Source organism: Lycium ferocissimum, chromosome 7, assembly GCF_029784015.1.
Source record: "Lycium ferocissimum isolate CSIRO_LF1 chromosome 7, AGI_CSIRO_Lferr_CH_V1, whole genome shotgun sequence".
Lineage (NCBI taxonomy): Eukaryota > Viridiplantae > Streptophyta > Magnoliopsida > Solanales > Solanaceae > Lycium > Lycium ferocissimum.
Window position 1 is genome coordinate 34,328,344 of NC_081348.1, and position 23,469 is coordinate 34,351,812.

The window sequence follows — 23,469 nt, forward strand, 5'->3', positions numbered from 1 at the left end:
GGAAGAAGCTCAAAGAGAGAAAGTAAAGGACGAAACTAGTGAGCAAGTGAGTGAAGGAAATTAAGGATATAGCGGTGAGGAGGAAGATGGGGAAGTGAGTCGATAATATAAAGAGTGAAACAGAAAAAGAGGTGTCTGCTTACTATGCACTGCATGGCGTTTGGGGTTTACTCCAATTGCCATTTGGAAATTAATAAATGTATTGACGAAATTAACTTGGATTTTATGCACTGTACATTTGGACTTTATTGGACCCAAATGTGTGATATGTTAAAGTCTACAAATTGCCATCTACTTTGTGTTTCTGTATTATCAAAACATTTTGTAATTCTTTTCTGGTCTTCCAGTTGGTGTTCGGTCTCCGCATTGGGGCGGATTAAATTTGAATTTGCGTAAGGAAGTGAGGGGGTGAAGCTCCGTAAGAAAAGTGTTGGAAAGTTCAATCGATTCAAACCTAAGACCTCTGTTGTTGGAAATTTCAATCGATTCAAAAGAATTGTCTTAATTTTCAACAACCAAATAACCTATAATATTTTTGTAAATGATGGCAGGTGGTTGATGCATCAGCTACAAGTTTAGCTCTTATGCACATTTCAGGAAGGGATGGCATACTTAATAGCAAACGATAGAACTGAAAGAAGTATATATTTGAATTTCTTTTGTATTTAGTAATTCTTCTTTTGTTTGTTTAATGAAGATGTTGGGGACATATCATAGGAACCACGTTTAATTACCTCGCACGCGTAGTTTCAGGAAGAGATGACATACTTAATTGCAAACAATGGAGCTCAAAGAAGTCCATTTGCAATTTTCCATATTTAATTTAGCAGTTCCTCTTTTGTTTTGTTTAATGAAGATGCTAGGGCAAATAGGAACCCAATTTAGCTCTTACGCGTATATAGTTTCAGAAAGGGATTGATTACTTAATAGCAAATGACGGGGTTAAAAGAAGTCTATTCGCAAGTTTTTTGTATTTAGTTGTTCCGCTTTTGTTTGTTTGATAAAGATGCTAATTAAGGCAAATAGGAACTGACTTTAGCTCTTACGCATAATTTCAATAAGGGATGGCATACTTAATAGCAATTGACAAAGCTAATTAAAAAGAAGTCTATTTGCAAGTTTTCCATATTTAGCAGTTCCTCTTTTGTTTGTTTATAATGAAGATGCTACAGCAAATAAGAATCGAATTTAACATACGAAAAGTTTCAGGAAGGGATGGTATACTTAACAGCAACAATAGAGCTAAAATAAGTCTATTTGCGAGTTTTTGTATTTAACAGTTCCTCTTTAATTTGTTTGTTAAATGAAGATGCTAGCTAGAGCAAACGACAGAGCTAAAAGAAGTCTATTTGCAATTTTCCATATTTGATTTAGCAGTTCCTCTTTTGTTTGTTTAATGAAGAAGCTAGGGCAAATAGGAACCAAGTTTTGCTCTTACGCATATATAGTTTCCGAAAGGGATTGACTACTTAATAGCAAATGATGGGGTTAAACGAAGACTATTCGCAAGTTTTTTGTATTTAGCTGTTCCGCTTTTGTTTGTTTGATAAAGATGCTTGGGCAAATAGGAATCGACTTTAGCTCTTACGCATAATTCCAATAAGGGATGGCATACTTAATAGCAAACGACAGAGCTAATTAAAAAGAAGTCTATTTGCAAGTTTTCCATATTTAGCAGTTCCTTTTTTGTTTGTTTATAATGAAGATGCTAGGGCAAATAAGAACCGAGTTTAACATACAAAAAGTTTCAGGAAGGGATGGTATAATTAATAGCAACAATAGAGCTAAAATAAATCTATTTGCGAGTTTATGTATTTAGCAGTTCCTCTTTATTAATTTGTTTGTCAAATGAAGATGCCAGCTAGGGCAAATAAGAACCAAGTTTAGCATACACAAAGTTTCAGAAAGAGATGGTATGCTTAATAGCAAACAACAGAGCTATAATAAGTCTATTTGCAAGTTTCTGTATTTAACTGTTTGTTACACCTCGGAAAAATTTTCGTTAATGTACAGTGAATAGGCTAATGAGAAATGCGAAGTATACGATGTTTCAATAAGTAAGACATAGCAATTGATGATTCTAAATGAGATTTGAAAGACATTCGATGTTAGATAAGAAAGTTGCCAAGAGAAGGCTATGCAAGCGATAAGTTTCAGAAAGGATTTATGAGTAGTGAGTTGATGACAACTTAATGATGTGTTGGGGAAGAGTTATAACACCCCTTAGATTGCTAATGAAGTGACAAACAAGTGCTAAGAAGGTTCCATAAGGATTGGAGATCAAACGAGACGACGGGATCAAACTTGGTGGAACGATGAGTTCCACGGCCGGGATCCACGGCCAGCATTGCATTCCACGGACCGTGGATGGGTTCGTGGAACTGCCGCGAGAAGGCAGGGCTGGTTCCCCGGACGAACCACGACCAGCTCCACGGACAGCGGCGGGTTCCACGGACCGTGGAACGATCCGTGGAACACGGACGGGCCGAAATGTTTTAAGTGTTTAAATGTGTTCCCAACTTCATATTTTCATTTCCAACATCTCTCTACTTCTCTCTAAGACTTCCTAGGGCTTCATAAATATTTCATGAACAAGGATTCAAAGGAAATCAAGGTGGTTATCATCAAACCAAGTGAATCAAAGTAAGAGAAACCATTAAAGTTCATCAAAAAGCAAGAAATCTAAGTGAAGGAAAATCTGAGGTTTGGCTCAAGTGAGGTTTATGCAACCAAGGTTCAATCCTACACCATCATAGGTGAGTTTTATGATGCTTCCATGTATTATAAAGTGTTTAGAAGATGAAACACTCGGATTACGAAAGAATATAAGAAGTGGGTCATGAATGTGTGAATAGTAGCACTTTTGAGTAAACGTTTGGGACGAGTTATGATTCTTGATGCTTTATAAATATGATCATGTTATAAATAATATTGAGAGTATGGAAATCGACATTGTATATGAATGAACGTGTTGTCGGGTTATGACTATGAATATAGATAAAGTGAAGAGAATTGTGAAGTAAGAGTAATCTAGTCGACTAAAGGCTATTGTGACGATATTATGAACGTTATTATTGATGTTTGGGAGTTGACATGTAATACGAGGAAAGTCATATAAATAAAGGAGATGCTGTCCGATGTTCTCTAGAACTAGTTATTAATGCCAAATGCTATCCACCATCTAATATGAGTATGCACTTCAATGAAGGTAGAACGTGAGCTTTGAAGAAGAATGCTCGAAGTTGATATAATAGTTGCGCGAAAGGTATGTAAGGCTAACCCTTCTTTTATAGGCATGGTTCTTGGACCAATTGTTCATCTCTTATGAGTCCATGATGCATTTACTCGATGATCTGGCTCGAGAAGCTATTGAGCCAATGATGCGATCGTACTACTTAAGTTCCTTATACTACGAGTAATGCTCTAAGGATAAAATGAAATGAATGACGATAATAAGAAGGCTAAGAGATAGATATGAGTTAGCATGCATGTGTGCCTATGAGAGGCTATTGTGAACCCCGAGTTTATATGGCGGGTAGAATATGATAAGTATGTATGTATATATGTATGTGTGCCCGTAAGAGGTTATCGTGAACCCCCCGAGCTTATATATGGCGGGTAGAATATAATGAATACGTATATCTATATATAACGACGCGCGCGCACTATTGCAGTTGGGTACGAATAACACTGAGCCTTGGTAGGGCCAGGTACGAGAAACACCGAACTTATTGGTCGGGTACGCAATATAATAAGCTATATGTATGACATCCATATGAGTACGACTATGCTATGTGTATGATAACGATTAGAGTACGAATATGTTGAGACTATGTAAGGGCTATGAATATGCAATGTATATGATATGAGCATGAGTATGAAGGGAGACATGAATACGAACACGAAAGTAGATACGAAAGGTAAATGAGCAAGAATACAAATGTATGTACGCGAGTCCGAAATAGAAATGGAACGTCCCTATGGAAAGCAGGTAAGTGCTATGATGATGATACTATTATCTCCCAGCTATGTTATTTCATATGTTGTTCATTATGTTTCCATATTGATATTGATCATGCTTTACATACTCAGTACATTCTTCGTACTGACGTCCTTTTGTTTGTGGACGGCGCGTCGTACCCGCGGTGGCCGGGGAGATGATTTGATCCATAGCTATACTATCTCGGGGACTACATAGCGAGCTCCCATTTCATTCGGGAGTCGGCTTTTGGTACAGATTCTTTTGTGTATATATATTCATAGGCACGGCGGGGTCTGTCCCGCCCATATGATATGATATGATGTACCCTTCTTAGAGGCTCGTAGACATTGTGTATATGGTTAGATATGTTCGGCCTTGTCGACTATGTTTGAATATGTTGATCGCCTTGTCGGCGCATGTACATGTATATGGGCATAGATGTTATTGATGATATAAATACGTTGTTGCCCGATGAGATTAGAATGTTGATGAACGAAAAGTATAATATAATTATGCGGCTCATCTAGAATGTGATGTATGAGTATGTTAAGGGGTCTTAGGGTGGCTAGCACGGGTCTTTCGTCGACCCTCAAGTTGGGTCGTGACACTGTTCCTCTTCTATTTGTTTGTTTAATGAAGATGCTAGGTAGGACAAATAGGAACCAAGTTTAGCTCTTACGCATAGTTTAGCAACGGAGCTAAAACAAGTGTATTTGCAAATTTTCTGTATTTAGCAGTTCCTCTTTAATTTGTTTGTTTAATGAAGATGGTAGTTAGGGCAAACAGGAACCAAATTTAGCTCTTATGCATATATAGTTTCAGAGAGGAATGACATACTTAATAGCAAAGGACAGAGCTAAAAGAAGTATATTTGGAAGTTTCGGTATTTAGCAGTTCCTTTTCAATTTGTTTGCTTAATGAAGATGCTAGCTAGGGCAAATAAAAACCAAATTTTTCCAAATATGTTAGCCTAAAGCCCTAAACTAATTAAAGGGGATAAATTTGAGGAATAACACTCTCCAACTTTGGTGAGAAAAATCTCTCATAAAACTTATATCGTATTAATATGAGTACTTTCTTCTTTATATTTTTCACATCTCTAGATATGATGAATAGGGTTTGCTAGAGTGTTGGCTTTAGGGTAAGGTAAGCAAAGTAGGAGCTTTAAGCCCCAAAATATAGTTTTTCTTAATAAAATAAGAAAAAGAAAACTTTTAAACAAATTTGAAGCATACGAAAATATTTTTAATTTTCAGTTTAGTGGTAAAAAAAAATTGAGCTCACTAGGTTCCTTATTCTGCAGATCAAAGAGCGACGTAATTTCCCATTCATCTGAAATAATATTTTAGTAAAGAAGTTACGAATCTAGGCAAATTAATATTACATTAACCTTGAAGTTACTTAAAACATAGTCATTCAATAGTGACTATTTAAATTTATTTTTCGAATTAAAAGCGTTAAGAAAAAATAATACAAGTAGAAGACAATACTCTAATTGATATACTCAATCAGATAAAATGACTTGATTGTTTTTCAAATGTCTTTATATTCCTTATAGAATAATGTTAACAATCTCTGTAACAGTTGCATTTGCAGAAAGACGATTTTCAAAATTAAAATTGATAAATTTTAGAGAAAAGACATCATTTGACCCCTGAACTTGGCACGAAAACTTAGTTTAGCAACTAAACTTAAGTTGTATTTATTTACCCCCCTTAACAACTTTTAAGTTAATTAAATACCCCCCCCTTAGCGGGTGACGTGGCAAGAAAGTGTACTCACTCTCTTAAAAGCGCGTGGGAGGAAAAAAATAACACTAAAAGTGGTCCCAACTGTATATATGTCATCTTCTAATTGGATGATATATTAAGATTTTCTTAATATTTTATTTTCCATTTTAAATTATCTTTTTCCTTTTCTTTCTTATTCTTTTCCCTTTCTCCTTCTTCCAACCCCCCCCCCCCCAAACCCGCCTCCGTCTCCTTTCTTTCTTCTTTTTTCCCGGATGTCTTTTCTCCATTTTTTTCAACCTCCTCCTTCACAATCCCCGATCCCCTCTCTCGTTGCCACGCCCCGACGCTCGTCACCCCATCTGAAAACAACCACCACATCATTGATCCACCGTCTGACCACCCCCTAAAACCCCATCGTCACCGTGACCCACCACCACCTTCACCCACTGATCTCCATCACACCACCACTGCACCGCTACCATCGCCCATTAACCCCGACCTCAACAAACCACCATCTCTTCACCCCAAAACTAACCCATCTCCACCCTTAAGCCACCTCGTCACCACCCATCTTCACAACACCATCATTACCATCAATTCGGCTTTAAAAAAAAAATCCTTCCCACCATCCTTGCCTCCTCATCTTGAAGTTTCTAAACCCCAATTTCTCCAAGTTTTTATTCAATACCGTAGTTCCATCTAATTCTCTTAATGGTTTTCCTTTTTTTTTTTTGAAAATGGGTTATTGTCTTTGACAATTGAAATCGTAAATATTGATTATATAAGCTATTTGGTTGATGGGTTTTTCTTCGGTTGAGTAATGAAGAAATTGCAATGTTCAATAATGAAGAAATTGCACGAATTGCCCTTCAAATGGATCAAGTGTGTGGCAAAATTGTTGATGGGTTTTCTTCGGTTAGTAATGAAGAAATTGCAATGTTCAATAATGAAGAAATTGCACGAATTGCCCTTCAAATGGACAGTGTGTGGCGAAATTGTTGTTGATGGAGCGTTGATGATAATGGAGGTAAATCACAATGAATCACATACTAACTCGAACTTCGTTGAAAACAACTGGACCACTGAAGACCGTTAATAAAGAATGGCACATGAAGATTTGAGGCCTCCACAAAGCAAGGGATCCTATATATGTTGTGTTAGAAGAATGAAAAATGGGTACAGATATCATGGTTGCAAGCGGAGTGTTAAGCAATGGATGAAATTGCCTAATCCTAGAACGCATTTTTAGAAGAAGGTGGGTTTGGTTGTTTGTTTGGGGGTGGGGGTTGGCGTGGTGGTGGCGGCGGCGGTGGTGGTGTGGTGGCTGCGGTGGTGGTGGCGTGGTGGCTGCGTGGGGGTCCATTTTTAATAAAATAATAAAATAGGGAAAGAATGAAGAAGAGAGAAAAACTAAATAAATAAAAATAATTAAAAAAATATTTAATGATGTGGACCAATCACTAGGCGGTGGTAACAAACCTGAGATCTCAACTGTCCGGGGCCGCTAGTGGTATTTAATTAACGGGTATTTAATTAACTTGAAAGTTGTTAAGGGGGGTAAATAAATACAACTTAAGTTTAGTTGCTAAACTAAGTTTTCGTGCCAAGTTCAGGGGTCAAATGATATCTTTTCTCTAAATTTTACCTAAGATCATCAATATCTCAAAAGAAATAAATATATTATCAATTGAGAAAAAAAATTACTAGAAGAAATAAACTAAATTTTTTATTACACACTTTGCATCTCAAAAAGGTAGGAGTATATGTTTCAAAAAATAATATGTACAATTTTTTTCTTAAGAAGAAAATTTAAGGTCTCTCATTAAAAAGTGACTTTGGCCACCAAACTGGTTGAGATGTGTCTATAGATATGTGAGATACCACTTATAAAACTTTTTTATTCTACTTTCACCTAAGAGTCATTATCCTGATTTTTAAAACTTATTATACTAGAAAAAAAATTCAGAATATTTTGAACACGAAAAAATTGAAAGACGTTTCTTTCCCTTCTAAACACACCCTACATGTACAAAATTTTGAAATAAACTTATTAGAGCTTATTTGGATGGGCTTATGATTTTTGACTTATAAAAATTTTAAAGTCATAAGTTAATTAACTTTATGACTTTTGGCATAACTTGTTTATGTTCTTCTAAAATTAAATTTTTATTTTAAAAAAGTGTTTTTTTTTTCAAAAGTGGTAAAAAGAAGTTTGTGTTTGGCCAATTAATTTAAAAAGTACTTTTGAGCATCAGTTAGTGTTTAGCCAAACTTTTAAAAAGTGCTTCTAAGTATATTTTTCACAAAAGTACTTTTCAAAAAAGTGCTTTTGAGCAAAAGCTATTTTTTTATCTTCTGAAAAACTGCTTTTGCTACTCCCCAAAAATACTTATTTTCTCCCAAAAGCTTGGCTAAACACCTCAATTTTTTTCAAATAAGCACTTCTTAAAAAAATAAGTATTTTTGGGGAAAAATAAGCTTGACCAAACAGGCTATTATTTTTGTTATTTTGCCGTGAAAATAAGTGCTTTTAGAACTTTTTTTTATCTTATCTAGACACTCTAAAAGTGCTTAAAAACTATTTTAGCTTAAAAGCACTTAAACTAAGCTAATCCAAACAGGCTCTTAACAGTAAAGAGGCATAAACTAGAAATGCAAAAGAGTTGGGGTCAATTGGAAAATAAGAAACTTTTCCGGAAAAACAATAGCAATAGTACAACTTTGCTTTATTTTACTTGGCCTTTACATTAATTTTTTTTTTTAACCTATCTATTTTAACAAATTAAGAAAATTTATTATTTTCTTTCGGTACTACTCTTCCCATTAATTAAATAAGAGTTAACGGTCAAAAACACACTTCAGATATCACTATTTTTTAGTTTTCTATCTGAACTACTAGAGTTTTCTACCTAAATTATCTCTAATTATTTAGCAAAATACATCTCAATTATCAATTGCTTACCTATCCTACCTGTTAGTTGAGGTCTGTTTTTAACCATTATCTCATTAAATAACTATATAAAACATTAGTGTTCAAACTAGATGGCTAAAAGATACAGTACTAATTAATAAAATAATTTTAGTAAAATAAACTCCTAATAATTTTTTTTAATTGGTGGGCCAAGTAAAATCAAAGAGAAAGTACTGCTCCCTCTGTCTCATAAAAGTGATACACTTTCCTCTTTAATCTGTCTAAAATAGAATGATATATTTCTTTATTTAATAATAATTTGGCCACACTTATGTAAAAACCACCATAACCTCTATTGTACAATTTTAAATTAAGATAAACTTTGAGAAAAAAAGATAAAAATGACATTAAGTAAGCATAAATTATTAAATTTGACCTAAATAGTCATATGAATTTATCCCATTTGAGCCATCGCGGCCAAAATAGTGTAGCAAAAGGACCTTATTGTTAATTTTAAACTTTATCTTTTAGCTTAACGAGATAATCTATAACTACAAAAGTGTTTTTTATTCCTTAAATTCCGTTTTAGCCAAACTATATAACATAAACTAGGTAATTCACCCGCGCTTCGCGCGATCCTAAATGACCTCATTAAACAAATGAATAATTCTATTCTAATATCCGAATATTAAAAATAACAAAAAGGTAACTTTTTAAAAAAATTAGAAACATCGAAGACATTCCAACAAAAAAGTACAAGATTTGACACTATCAGATATCTCAAGAACCTCTTGATTGCAAAACTCTTTCCACTTACCCTTTTTCCAATTGTAACATCTGTTCCTTGATATATTGGCTCTCAATTTTGAGTGATCTTTCATGAAACAATCAAACATTGATTTCCATGAAAAGTATATGATATTCAATTTCATGACTCGCCTATGTACTCTCTGTCTCAAATCTTCATGACGTAAGATTTCCTAAAATCATCACCATAAAGATCAAGGGTTATAGTTTAAATAAAAATTAAGTCAATAATACTCTTACTTGGAAATTGCTGAGCACAATTTTTTTCCAGTAAAGTTGACTCTTCAGATCATCGTTGGAATCTTAGTATTAATTCTCTAGCTAATGAAGAAATGCAAAAAAAAAAAAAAAAAAAAAAAAGAAAGGAAGAGAAGACAATGTCAGGTTTCAGAAAAAGACAAATAAATTAAATTCACTAAACAAACGTGATGTATTCTTTCAATTTATTTTTTCAAAATCTTATTAACAGATTCAACAACGAAAAATACAATTGAACAGTTAAAGTACTTAAACAGGTTAAATATATAATGAAAACGAAAAAACATTAGAAAGAAAGAGAAATGGATGTAGTTAAGATTTTCAATCTCAAGTGGAAGTATGTAACAATCAGATATCCAGCGTACCGATATCAAGGTTCCTCAATATGTGACAAAACCAAGAAAATAACCTTTCCTACCGTTTAACATATTATTGCAACTGCATCGTGGTAATGTTGTATCTTATATCAAGATCCTCCAACATGTAACGAAGCCAAAATAATAGTTTTTCCTACCATTTAATAATCATCCATCAGTCTAGAAAAAAATATCAATCTAGACTTTTTTTTTTTTTAATTATTCCAAATATAACGAAATCTTTCTTCTTCTATTGTCATGTAACCGACCACAATGAACTGGTGCAATAATCTACCAACTTGTAGAAGAGTATGCCCCTCTTAAGTCTTTTTTATATCCTGAAGTAGTAGACCTGTCTCATTGTCTCATGATAGTTCTGCCGATTACATCTGCCAAATGAATTCCAAGTTTGTATTGTCTTCGGCATACATGTGTACTATTAATCTTTTGAGAGTCCTCAATGGATTTCCTTCACATAAGTTAGGAAGGCAATTAAACCATTGTAAGCCCACACTTTAACTTCAACTATTTTGCACTTTAAATGAGCAAGACAACAAAAATCTCGAGAAAAGCCAATTTGATCCATCCTAGTTAATGTTTTGAGTTGCAAGCCATTATAGCTTTTTGAACTTGCATAATGAATTGCCCAACTGACTGTTTAACAATAGCAAAAACTTAAATTTAGTCTAAAGACTCCTCCAAATCTATATATATCTAAACACCATGTATACGAGGGTGTAAGTCAAATAGAAGAATAGATAAGTAACAACAATCATACTCATTTAACAATAAATTAATATGTAAGCTGCAATTTGTACTTTCTCGGAAAACGTTGATGAAAAATGCATCACATAACTTTTCTGGACATAATAATACTAACATCGCACGAATCTATATAATCAAAAAGAAAATAAGAAGTAGTAGGAAGTTGAACCACCATCATACACACTCGTAGTTATCACTTTGGCAAAATACAATAATGGTCAACTCTCACGGTGCTCAAACCATAAGCTGACATCAAGCAGAAACGAATGTATGGGAAAATTTGTGCATTACTCGGTGAGGTCTAAATCGCAGCATTCTGAGCCATTCTCTTTCTCAAAGAAATAGATTTTGACACATTTTTCAACAAAATTATTGCATTCTAATGCTGTCAATTCAAGAACTTGGAATTACAAAGATTCTTTCTCATATTAATTGACTAAGCAACTTAGTTTGTTGAATCTTGACTGCACTGGAGCAGAGCACGAAGTTATAGGATCTCAAAATCACTCTACTTTTGATATTCAAACTTAACTTGGCATGTGTAAAGTGTTTATTAAATATGGGTAGGGGGAAAAGCTAAAGTGGAAAATGGAGTTATATTTTAAACACTTGGGGAAAGTAAAGAGAAAATGCAAATTAAGATTTCTAGACATTCAACTTTCAAATGTTATTCTTGTGAACTCTTGGGTACAGGCATTCCTATATAACTTAAGTGACACATTAAAAGTTTTTTCTATTCTTTTGTTAACTGATTTATGTATTGGATTTCACTCCTTTAATTACATCAATGACTTGTAAACCTTATTATGACTGTCCCTCATTGATTGTCCCCGGATTCCATTATCAAGATATCCACGGGTGCTTGTACTAATTTCTTCAATAATCATTGTGTGAACCTCTCACGTTCTTGACGACATTGTTAACTCTTCTTTCCCACCCATCATAGAAAATATACGCTTTTATTTCAACCTTTTGCCAAGGACAAGAAATAGATATTTTCGAACAATACTATCATACAAACAGAGAATAGGTAAAGAGGAAAAGGCAGTAAGAAGGATAAAAGATATAAAAAAGTTAAAAAAAAAAAAAAACAGAAAAATATTTTCACAACATTTCATATGGATGTAAGTTCTTTAGAGCTACTGAGTTAACAATTGGACCATTGAAGATAAGGCCTGACCTTCAGAGTGAAAACTTGCAGTAAAATTCCAAAGATGCTATTAATACCCGCAATTATCCCTTAATAAATCTGCACATATTCATGTTCCAACAATGAAAGGTCTAAAAATGATATCCCGCAAAATTTAAAGATAATTTCAGAAACCGATGTTCCAACAATGAAAGGTCTAAAAATTCTATCCTGCAGAATAAAAAGAGAATCCCAGAAAATGTTAAAGCGAGAATTTTTCCAACAATCAACGGTCTAAAAGTTTTATCCCGTAAAATATAAAGGGAATTCCAGAAAATGATAATGCTATACTCAAGATATGGGAGTGCGAGATCTAAATTTATTTTGAAGAAAGTAGTTTGAAAAAAATCTTCAAGAGAATAGTTGAGTGGTCGAGAAATCATTGCAACAAAAGGAAAATAAAATGGTTTGTAATGAGATTTGCTTGCATTATACCTTCATAATGAAGATGATTCTGCGTAAGGTTATTCCAGTATGTTAAGCGTTGGCCGGCGATCAAAGTCATTAGAAAACCCTAAGGCAGACGACGATTGGGGAATACAAAGGACGACGAATAGATAATACAGAGTGAATTTCTGTGCCGCCAATGAGGATTTTCAGGGAGCTGAATTTGCAGGCGGTAGCGATGTGTATCCGTTATTCTAATTTAGTTCAGTGGAGAAAGAATACACAGAGAGACACAGAAGGAGGAGCGAATTGAGTAGAGAAACTGAAATGGATGGAAGAATACCGTGAGAGAGGAAAGGAATGGAATAGAAAGTTTTTGAAAAGGTTTGGGTTCTTGAAGCCAAGCGCATTCCGTGTGTGCACCTGGGCTTTTTCTTGCATAGGAAAATATCAAAAAATTGTAAAAAAGGTTAAATACAAACCCTGCATTTCGATAATGCCACGTCAGCGGGCCTTTTTCCTGCTTTTATATATATATATAGATTGGGAAGAGGAGGGAGTACTTTCAAAGCGTACCGATGCAACAAGAAAAAAAAAATTAGTAAAATAAATTCCTAATAATTTTTTTAATTGATGGGCCAAGTAAAATAAAAAAAAAGTACTTCGCGCTCTGTGGTACACTTTTTTTTTAATCTATAAAAAAAAAAAAAATTCCAACTTACCTTTTATATTTAACGAGACAATCTATAATCAAATATCAAAATTAATTTTCTTTTTTATTCCTTAAATTCCATACAAGCCAAACAATATGACATAAATTGGCAAGGAGGGAGGACTTTCAAAGCGGACCAGCGCAACCAGAAGTAAAAAAAAATCGGAAATGGCTGGGGAATCATCGTCGGCGGCAGTTGCAGTATCTCCGTTAACGTTGGAAGAGTTAACGCTGACGGTGAAATGGAGCGGAAAAGAGTACACGGTTAGAGTATGCGGCGATGACACAGTTGGGGAGTTAAAACGACGCATATGTGAAGTAACAAATGTTTTGCCTAAACGGCAGAAACTTCTATACCCTAAAGTCGGTTCAAAACTTGCTGATGAATCTCTTCTTCTCTCTCAGATTCCTCTCAAATCATCTCTCAAAATGACTATGATCGGGTCAGTTACTACCTTTTCCCACTCAAATTCATACTATAGTAACTAGTTTCGGATTGAGACTTAAGGCCCTGTTTCGCCATGAAAACTGTGTGTATATGGAAAAAGTAGTTTTTGTTTTCAAAGTGAAAAATTGTATTTGGAAATTGGAATTGTATTTGAAAAAAAAAAACCCTAATATTTTTCACTTTATTTGGAATTTTTGAAGTTGGAGTTGAATATGGGTGTTGTGTTTGGTTATAGTTTTTGCAAAGAATATTTGGTTGTTTGAATGTACTGAAAGTGAAAAAAAGTTAAACAAGGTTTTAGAGTTATATTTGGAATTATAATTGATAGATTTATTATTTTCTGTATGTGTCCAAAGGTGTTCTGTTTTAATCTTATTTTTCAACAAAAAAAGAATGTGCATAGACATATATGCTGATTGCTAGATTGTTTAATTTTAAGTGTGAGTAAATAACTTATAAGCATATCCTCATTTTTATTGTTGTTACCAGCAACCTGAATTGGTGAAAGGTTGCTTTCGTTGTTAAATTCCTAGCAACGATAATAAGCTAGTATGAATAAAGCAATTGGTACATGTAAAATAAGTCTGGATATGAACAATGAAAGGTATTCTGTTTTAATCTCATTTTTCAACAAAATAAAAATAAAAATGAACATAGACATATATGCTATTTGCCAAATGATATAATTTTAAGTATGAGTAGATAACTTATAAGCGTGTCCTCAGTTTAGTTGTGGTGTACCAGCACTCCGAATGGGTGAAAGGTTGCTTGTGTTGTTAAATTCGTAGCAAAGATAACAAGGTAGCATGACTAAACCAATTGGTACATGTAAAATAAGTCTGGATATGAGCAATGATGTAAAATAAGATCTCAACAATCAAAATAATTCTTAACTACTTATACATTTTTGGTAGAGGACCGAGCAAGTAGCGAGAAAGATCTCCTCTTTACTTTTTTTTTTTTCCTTAACCGAGCAAATTGCGTGATAGGTATCAGTTGCATATGATTTAAATTTAACTTGGTTCTCCTAACACGGGATGGTGCTAGCATTTTGCATCTAAATGAATCAATATAGCGGATGAATTTGTGACACCATGTAGGCATGTCGTACCATTATTTTAAGGTCTATGCTGCATTAGTGCATTTCAGGTATTACTCGTAGTTTATTTTCCTTTGGTACTTGAAAAGATAATTCTTTGGCAGTTATTGATGAGTACTGAATGGCCAAGCTAGGTGTCCCATGCATCTAGGAGGAGTCAAATGCTTAAAAAGGATATTGACAGCTATGTTTATCACAACATTCACGCTAAGAGTCTTATGAGACCTATTTAAGAAAAAAAACATTCACGTTAATGATCCAAAAACCAATTTGAACAATTTTCGGCTAGACTCAAGAAAAGCCTTCAGCGAAGCTGTACAGTTGCAGATTTCACAGGACACCAAAATAGACTGTTATATCTCTTCTTTTAGTGTAAGTGTTCCACAAATGTTATGTACATAGTTTAGTTTTCCAGCCTCATACCATGTTTCATTGATTAGTATAAGCTATTTATATTCTCAACAAGGAAGGTGAATAACTTCATCTTGTGTGTGTTTGATGTAAGGTGTTCGGCTATAGGGAAGAGAAGGTTTTCCATTGTTGTCTATCTAATTACTTTTAACTGGATGCGAGAAGAATATCACTTTAGGCTCTTTAGATGCAGATCCCTTTAGGTATTAGAGAGGGAAAAGTTTCTCCATAAAGGAATTCCTTTTTCGATGCAGGATATTGAAGAGGCCGGCTGAGATAAAGGCTTTTCTTACAAGCCTTCTTTTATATGCTTATCCTGTTACAAAAGATTATGTGCAATCAAAGCTTTCTATATTATGTGGTTTGGTATGAGAGAGTGGTTGTTGCATCTTATTCTAAAGGAAGTTCACTCTTAACTTTCCTTGCTGGTCAACTTATGATAAGTAGAATCATTCGTATAAAATATATATCAGATAGCTAGTCATCTGAGGTAAGACCTGGTAGCAACAAGTCTTACCTTTTCTTCTTCTTCTTCTTTTTTTTTTTTTTAATAAACTATGAGGCTCCACTTGGTAGTACAGTTAAGTAATTCATGGATTGTTAGATGGAGAGAATAATAATATGGAGATTATAATTGTAAAGAATCACAATATATAAGTATAAACTAGCAAGGATTCGCAATATGAGACATCATATTGTGCTTGATGTCCAGGCTATTTGCATGGATTGGAACCAAACTTGAACTTTTGTGCTCTTAATGCCTAGGTCTTAATATATCAAAAAACTTTCTCATCTATTCAAAAAGTTACTATAACAAATGTGGTAAAATCATTCTTAAATATGTTTCATCATATTATAATATGTGAAAATAAGCACAAAATTATGTTTTTAAATTAGAAATATTAATAAAAGAAATTTTTAAGAAAAGAGCATTTAATTTGCATGTGGTCTATAAGTGGGTTAATCATCTTGCTATATCAGCGTAGATTATTATCTTTTGCGAGGTACCTAGAGATAACTTTTGTGATTAATGTCGTAATACGGTTGGATTCTAAATTATTTATTGTCAAAAAACCACCTCCAGATGGTATTGGATAATACAACCAAATGGCCAATTTGAAATATGGTATTTAATGTGGGGTTTAATTGACATACCAAATGTTGGCTAGCAATATAATTGATAATAGTTATCTTGACTTAAAAAAATTGATAATAGTTATCTAAACTGCTTGTCAAAATCTTGTTTATTAATTTCACCTATCTCAAGTTGCTAGTAAGTGAACAAAGCAACTGGTTAGTGGCTTGATGTCTGATTCTTGTATGACTTGATAATAATAAAGGGAAAATAGATTTTAGCATTCTGTTTCCAAGGAAAATCAAAATTTCTGCTGTTTGAATCAGTGTGAATGGAAACACATTCATGACCTATTTATGTTGTATAAACTGATTTGTGTTAAATCTTTTATTTACTCATTAAAGTGCATTCACCCTGTGACTTGGTGGCATTGTGCCATTTTTGTCCACTCAGTTGCTTTTTGATATTTTCTAGAGAATATGTTTGACGTTATGTTCTTGGTGATGCTTGAAACATGACAATTACATCTTCTCTCTTTCTCTCCTCTTCCCTCCATCTGTAGGGATAAGTTATTGGGTTTGTCGTATGTGCACTGTTGCTTGAGTTTGCAGCATTTGAATTATGAGAAGAAGAGTTCAATTATGATAAAGTAATATATTTATATTGCTTTAGCCACAAGTTTGTTAAAGGTCTTGTTGCTGCGATATCTTGCAACTAAACCTAATGAAGAGAAAATTGTTGACTATCGGACTTTAATTAGGGGTAATGAGTAACCGATCAATTTTTTTAGGGGTAATGAGTATTATTTTGATTTGCAGGACAGTTGAAGATGATATAATTGTGGATCCAGTGGAATCTCAAGATATTGTTGATGATTTTGAGCTTCAGCAAGAGGAAGCTGTTGACATTAAGGATAGAGAAGTCAACAAACAGAAGTTGAGAAGGCGTGTTGAGCAGCACAAGGTTGTTCCGTTATCGCTTTTCAATTCTTCTAATGAAAATCGGATGTAAAGGAAACTTGTGAACTTTTTACGCCGATACCCTTTATACTACATTTGCTTTTACTTGTATGTGTCATTGGAACAACTAATTAAACACATTTACGGACAGTCATTTTTCATATGCCCGGAGAGAATGATGGTCGGATTTGGAAATAGAGGAATTCTTTTCTGTAATTATGAAAGAAGAATAACGTTAACAAAATCTTATAAAAGGGAAATATTGCATTAGTTATAATTCAGGATCTTTTTACATTTCATTTTTTAATTGTCCCAGCCTGGATTAACAGCTTGGAGATATCTAGTTCGAATCCACTCTGTTTGAGAGGATCTGCTCCAGCCTTAGTGGGCAGGATTACCTGGTACCCATTATTATGAGGGCAGTAGCTGGCTACTGGTGGACTAATTGAGGTGTGTGCTAGGTAGCCCAAATACCACAATCATAATAAAAAATCATTTTTGGTTCACGGTGTTGGGTTTACATTCTTTTCATGAGATCCTCTTGGCAAAATGTTTGATTAATATACATCGTTATAATAGATAATTGTGAAATGATAAAAATTTACATATGAAATCATACTTTAAGACAAATAATAGTATGTTGTTTTTGGTTGTGGTGGCCTGTTCAGAATGTGGTTCTTGAGGAGGGAACATGGTGTGGATTGAGGGGCAAATGGGTAATATACTGTCATGTAGTGGCATTAAGCCCCAAGATATGGAGTCTAATGTTGTGCAGGTGGCACTAAAACAAATGACTATGATAATTGGGCTATTATGACCTTCGATTGGCACTTCAGAGGGCTGACTAAAGCAAGAAGACTACTTAAATGCAGTTATTTTACTACTGCATGGCACCATAAATGGCTAATTCTGTAGAAAAAGATCCTACATCCTAGGAATCAGCCTTCATCAAAGCCTTCGTCGAACTAATTGAAGCGGAGGAAATGGACAATGCAAATGGGAGCCATGTTTCAGTAGTTTCTTTTAGTATGTGCAGATACATCTTGTATGCATATTTTCTGCCACCATCTTGGATGTTAATGTGAAAGGAAATTTGATTTATTCAAAGAAAACGAAAAAAACTTGGGCCCTGAGTGATTTAGATTTTTGATCAAGTTTAGATTTTTTTTTTTTTTTTAACTTTTTTAAAAACCAAGAAGTCCATTGTTTTCAAATTTGAAAGTCGGTGTATACCCATGTCCACTTAAACACCAGATTCGGTTCATCGAATGATCCTGATGTACACCTACCGCGTATATCTAATAGCTGAGAATTTCCTGAATCAATTCTCAACTATTTTCCAATCAAAAATAGTTGAGAATTGATTCAGGAAATATTTATGATTAAAGTGATCATCAGGCATTCTTCAAATTCTTTCTTTGTGGACCAAAAATAATGAGGATACCGTGTGGCTTGCTCCATTTGGTATATTTAAATGATGGGAACTTCCACTTGTCAACCCGATAACGTTTTGAGTTGTAATGTAGCTAGACTAATTTACCATTATCAGTCCCTCACCCCATCATGTTGATTTATTCTCGCCTTATTCTCACTTATTGCTGCCCATTATATATACTCTCTCTGCTCCTTTTCCGAACGGAGAAGTACAAGGCAAAGTGGAAACAAAGAGCGACGTATCTAAAGCTAGTAGAAGCACGGACGAGAAGAAGAGGACGAACGAGGGGAAGTACATGTATAAGAAGAGCGAGGAAGGAGGCGAAGTTAGCGGTTACGGCGGCTAAGATGGGCTGTCTTTGGACGACTGTATGAAGATTTGGGGGAAAAAGGCGGGGACAGAAGTTGTATAGGCTAGCCGGAGTGAAGGAAGGCTCGGGACTGGATCCAAGTGAAGTGTATCGAGACGAGGAGGGGGAAGTTTTGGTGGAGGATGCCCTTATTAAATACGGATAGCGATCCTACTTTCCTGTAAACTCCTGAACGAAGAGAGACAGGAACATCGTTTTAGGCGCGGGTGGAGCCTACCGAGGCGCCCGCGATTTTGGATGCTTGCCCCGAGGTGGTCCAGGTTGAAGGGAGTTGAGGGTTATGCGGAAGATGGGTAGGGGGAGAGCGATCGGGCCAGATGAAATACCGGTAGAATTTTGGAAGAATGCGGGTAGGGGAGGTTTGGAGTGGCTTACGCGGTTGTTGAATGTTATTTTAGGACGGCGGAGATGCACCGAAGAGTGGAGATGGAGCACCGTGATCTCGTTGTATAAAAACAAAGGGAGATATTCGAGCGCAACGACTATAGGGGTATCAAAAGCTTGTTGAGCCATACGATGAAGTTTGGGAGAGAGTGGTGGAAGCGAGGATGAGGAAGTTAGTTTATTTTGGAGAACCGGTTGATTCGGATTATGCCGGGCGTTCGACTACGAAGTCATTCACACTTGTGAGGAGGTTGGTGGAGCGGTATAGGGATAAGAAGGCGGCTTGCACGTGGTGTTTGTCGACCTTGAGAAGGCTTATGCCAAAGTCCCGAGAGAGGTGTTGTGGAGATGTACGGAAGCCAAGAGGTGTTCTGTAGCATACATTAAGAGCGATTAAGGAAATGTATGATGGAGCAAGACCGGGTGAGGATGGTTGGAGGTGACTCGGAACCTTTCCCGATCCACGATGGGCACTTTGCGCGGGGGTGCAACGCTTGCCGCTTTACGTTTCTTTTTGTGGCAATGGACGCTCGACAAGCCACGTTCAAGGAGGTACCGTGGTGCATGTTGTTTGCGGATGACATTGTCTTTATTGACGAGTCGCGGAGCGTGTTAACGCGAATAGGAGGTTTTGGCGGCAGACTGGAGTCGAAGGGTTTCAAGTTGAGCGAGGACTAAGACCAGAGTACTGTGAGTGCAGTTGAATGATGAGAGTCGAAGTAGAGGACGAGGACGTGCGGTGGATATCGGGTCGTCCCGAAGAAAGAAAGTTTGAAGTACACAGGGTCGATAAATCAGGGGTGGCGATTCCCGACGATGATGACACGCGTACGTATTGGAGCGGGATGGATGAAATGGAAGCTCGCGTCGGGAGTGTTGTGCGATAAGAAGGTGTTGCTGTTCTAAAGGGAAAGTTCTACTAAAGCGGTGGTTGAACGGTATGTTGTATGGGACGGAATGCGACCGAGTTAAGAAAACGGCAATGTCAGGAAGATGAAGGAAATAGGCGGCTGAGATGGATGTGCGGGCGCTACTGAGAGAGATAGGATTCGGAATGAAGTGATTCGGGATAAGGTCGGTGTGACCCCTGTGGTGGATAAGATGCGGGAAGGGAGGTTGAGGTGATTCGGCCATGTGCAGCGGAGATGCGCTAATGCGCCAGTGAGGAGGTATGAGAGGATGGCAATGGTGGGCCTGAAGAGAGGGAGGGGTAGCTGTGATAGGAGGGGGTGGAGGTCGAGTATTAGGGTAGAGGGCTAGTGGGGGGCCGCGAGGTTTCCTTTCTCGTATTAGGAGTATTTTATCCTGCTTCTATGTGTTGGTCTTGCCAATCTTTGTTGTTTTATCATGGCTTCGTTGCTCTTGCTATTTCTCATTTTCGCATTGTTTTGATTTGCTTGTCCGTATCTGACTCTTTTCCTTTGTTTTCCTTGTTTTCTTTTGAGCCGAGGGTCTTTCGGAAACAACCTTCCTACCTTCCAAGGTGGGGGTAAGGTCTGCGTACACTTTACCCTCCCCAGACCCCACATTGTGGGATTCAACTGGGTATGTTGTTGTTGGGGTGTGGGAAGTGAAATGGGAGGGATAACAATCTGGTTGGAGGACAGGGCGATAAAGGGTAGAGGAGTTAGAGAGACAAGACTTTATCCACATACAAAATGACTTGTAAAAGAATTAGAGGACCTGCTTGTGGCCATTCTTTCTGACTTAATGGGGATGTTGCTTTAATTTGTTATGGGGTTATAAATTGATACAAGATACTCAAGTTAGTAATAGTTTTACTAAAAGACTAGAATGTATCCTTTTGTGATGGTTTAGTGTGTGCATGGAACCCATGATCCCAATTGACCCTATCATTTTGGTCTTGAAGGGTTTGTTTCTACCTCTTGCATCATGATCATTCACGATAACATGCATTTTGATGCTAGAAGCATTGAACTACTATTCATTATCAGTGCACAAATTCTTAACTATTTTTCTATTTAGCTAAGTTGTTTTTTGGTAAGATGTGGCTATTGCTGCTGTATATTCAACTATAACTAAGTATACAGTAGTTTTGAAATTGCATCCAGTATATTTTCTCAATAATAAACAGCTGATATTGCATGGGTTAAGATCATATGATTTCTTACTTGCCTATTTATGATGATATTGGTGATCATCCAGATTGTGCTCCGTAATCCTTGCCGTGAAGGTAAAAAGCTGCTTGTTCTGGATATTGATTATACTTTGTTTGATCACCGGTCAACTGCCGAGAACCCACTCGAACTCATGAGGCCTTGTAAGTGTCTTACCTGTCAATAATTTCCAGTTATCTTAGCTTGTTTAATGCTTAATTTTGTCAATTACTGCACGCAGATCTTCATGAGTTTCTCACGGCTGCTTATGCAGAATATGACATCATGATATGGTCGGCAACCAGGTCAGTATTTGCGAATCATTGATAACTCTGATATTTTTCAAAATCAAAATATGTATTGGGAAAGAGCTTTGATCTATATGCATTGCCTTATTCATTTTCTTTTTGCAGCATGAAGTGGGTTGAGTTAAAAATGGGACAACTTGGTGTACTCGATAATCCGAACTATAAAATTACAGCTATGCTGGACCATATGGCAATGATAACAGTACAATCAGATCGTTATGGAGTTTTCGATTGCAAGCCATTAGGCCTAATTTGGGCTCATTTCCCAGAGGTTGACTTTTTTTATTTAGTTGCTTCTTTCTTCAATGGATTTATGGCTCAGAAAGATGATTAAACATTATTTTGGCATCAATATCTAAAGTTCGATATTCTTAATAAGTGTCTAAAAGATGGTAATCTTGATGTTGTGCAGTTTTACAGTCCCAAAAACACTATAATGTTTGATGACTTGCGAAGGAACTTTGTGATGAACCCACAAAATGGGTTGGCTATAAGGCCATTCAGGAAGGCACACGCGAATCGGAGCAGTGATCAGGAGCTCATGAAGCTTACTCAATATTTGCTTGCCATTGCCGATCTTGATGACTTGAGCATTCTCGATCATAAAAACTGGGAGTCCTTCAATGAGGACAGTTTCAAGAGGCGCAGACATGCCTGAGCATCTGCAATCTTCAATAGTCAAAGGAAAAACTGTTTTGTATTAGACAATACAAAGAGAAATGTATCCATTCTGTTCCACTACTAGGAGATAACTGGACATTTCTGATGTATTCTTCGAATTATTAGGCAGAAGGGACTATGTTTTGCTGAAGTCATTTTGTATTTGGATGATCATGGAATTGCACTTATCTTGTATCTAGCTATTTTATTTTTCTTACAATCCTACATTGGATACATTTCTTGTTAGTCAAGGGTCTATCAAAAACAACCCCTCTACCCCACAAAGGTAAGGTGGTTGTGGTGTTGTTGTTGTTGTATGGTCATGGAATTTTCGTGTTACATTAAGTTAATTATACTTCCAGTCACGGCTGTTAACATTCTTGTGTGATTCAGTGCTAAAATCCAGACATTTTTTTTTTTTTTTTTTGTCTTGATGCACTTTATCTTCCATATTTCAAGTAAGGAAGTTGAAGAAAAATACGCATACTATAAGTTTGTAGTTTTGCGTACTATTTAAAGAAAGGAACCACAAAAATGGGTCTCTGAGCTTAAGTGTGATAATGATATGATCTAATGGATTCTAGAAACTTTGCTTGTTTAAGAGTCTGATACAGACTGGACCTTGCAATTAAGTATGAGATAAATGTAAATTTTGGATTAAAAATTCACGTCTCTTGTTTGATTTAATCTCTCAGAACAACTGTTTTCTATTATAACACGAAAGGTCTATCCAAATCGTTGCTTATGCATCCCTTCCAGCTGAAAACAATGAAGCCAGTATTTCTTATAAAAGGACGAAATAACAAAACAAGTTAATTCAGATAATCACGAGATCAATTAAGAAAAAATGTTTTCTTTTTTTCGAATTAATTAGCCAAGTTAATTTGGTAATTTTTTTAGTGAGATTGGATTGTTGAAATTCAGACGAAAGGACAATTTCTTATGTCTCATAGTGAAATATGATAAATTGGCTAGAAGGTTCAAAACGGAAAGTATAATTAGCAGTACAAGTTTTTCTCTTTTTATTATGTTTTGTTACAGCGGGGATTAGGGAAAAGGAAAAGACGAAGGGAATAGTGAAAATTGAATACACATTTGCATTC

General features: G+C 35.7%; 1 protein-coding gene and 1 long non-coding RNA gene across 2 annotated transcripts; one reads left to right on the plus strand and one right to left on the minus strand.

The window, feature by feature from the left end:
- Positions 1–9,994: 9,994 nt before the first annotated feature.
- LOC132062748 (uncharacterized) lies at positions 9,995–12,775 on the minus strand. The gene is made up of 2 exons (XR_009416247.1): positions 12,437–12,775; positions 9,995–10,701 (listed from the first exon to the last, which is right to left on the minus strand). It is a non-coding gene; the product is annotated as an uncharacterized LOC132062748 (long non-coding RNA).
- A 473-nt stretch (positions 12,776–13,248) lies between these two features.
- LOC132064566 (ubiquitin-like domain-containing CTD phosphatase) lies at positions 13,249–22,610 on the plus strand. The gene is made up of 6 exons (XM_059457583.1): positions 13,249–13,543; positions 16,952–17,096; positions 21,448–21,562; positions 21,640–21,703; positions 21,812–21,977; positions 22,119–22,610. Exons 1-6 carry the CDS (start codon positions 13,269–13,271, stop codon positions 22,362–22,364), a joined length of 1,011 nt encoding a protein of 336 aa, XP_059313566.1. The 5' UTR covers positions 13,249–13,268; the 3' UTR covers positions 22,365–22,610.
- The last annotated feature ends 859 nt before the right edge of the window (positions 22,611–23,469 follow it).

Coding starts and splice junctions, on each gene's coding strand:
- LOC132064566 (XM_059457583.1), top strand. CDS start 13,269: ATGGCTGGGGAATCATCGTCGGCGGCAGTTGCAGTATCTCCGTTAACG. Junction 17,097..21,447: donor GGCGTGTTGAGCAGCACAAG/GTTGTTCCGTTA, acceptor GTGATCATCCAG/ATTGTGCTCCGTAATCCTTG. Junction 21,704..21,811: donor ATGATATGGTCGGCAACCAG/GTCAGTATTTGC, acceptor TTCTTTTTGCAG/CATGAAGTGGGTTGAGTTAA.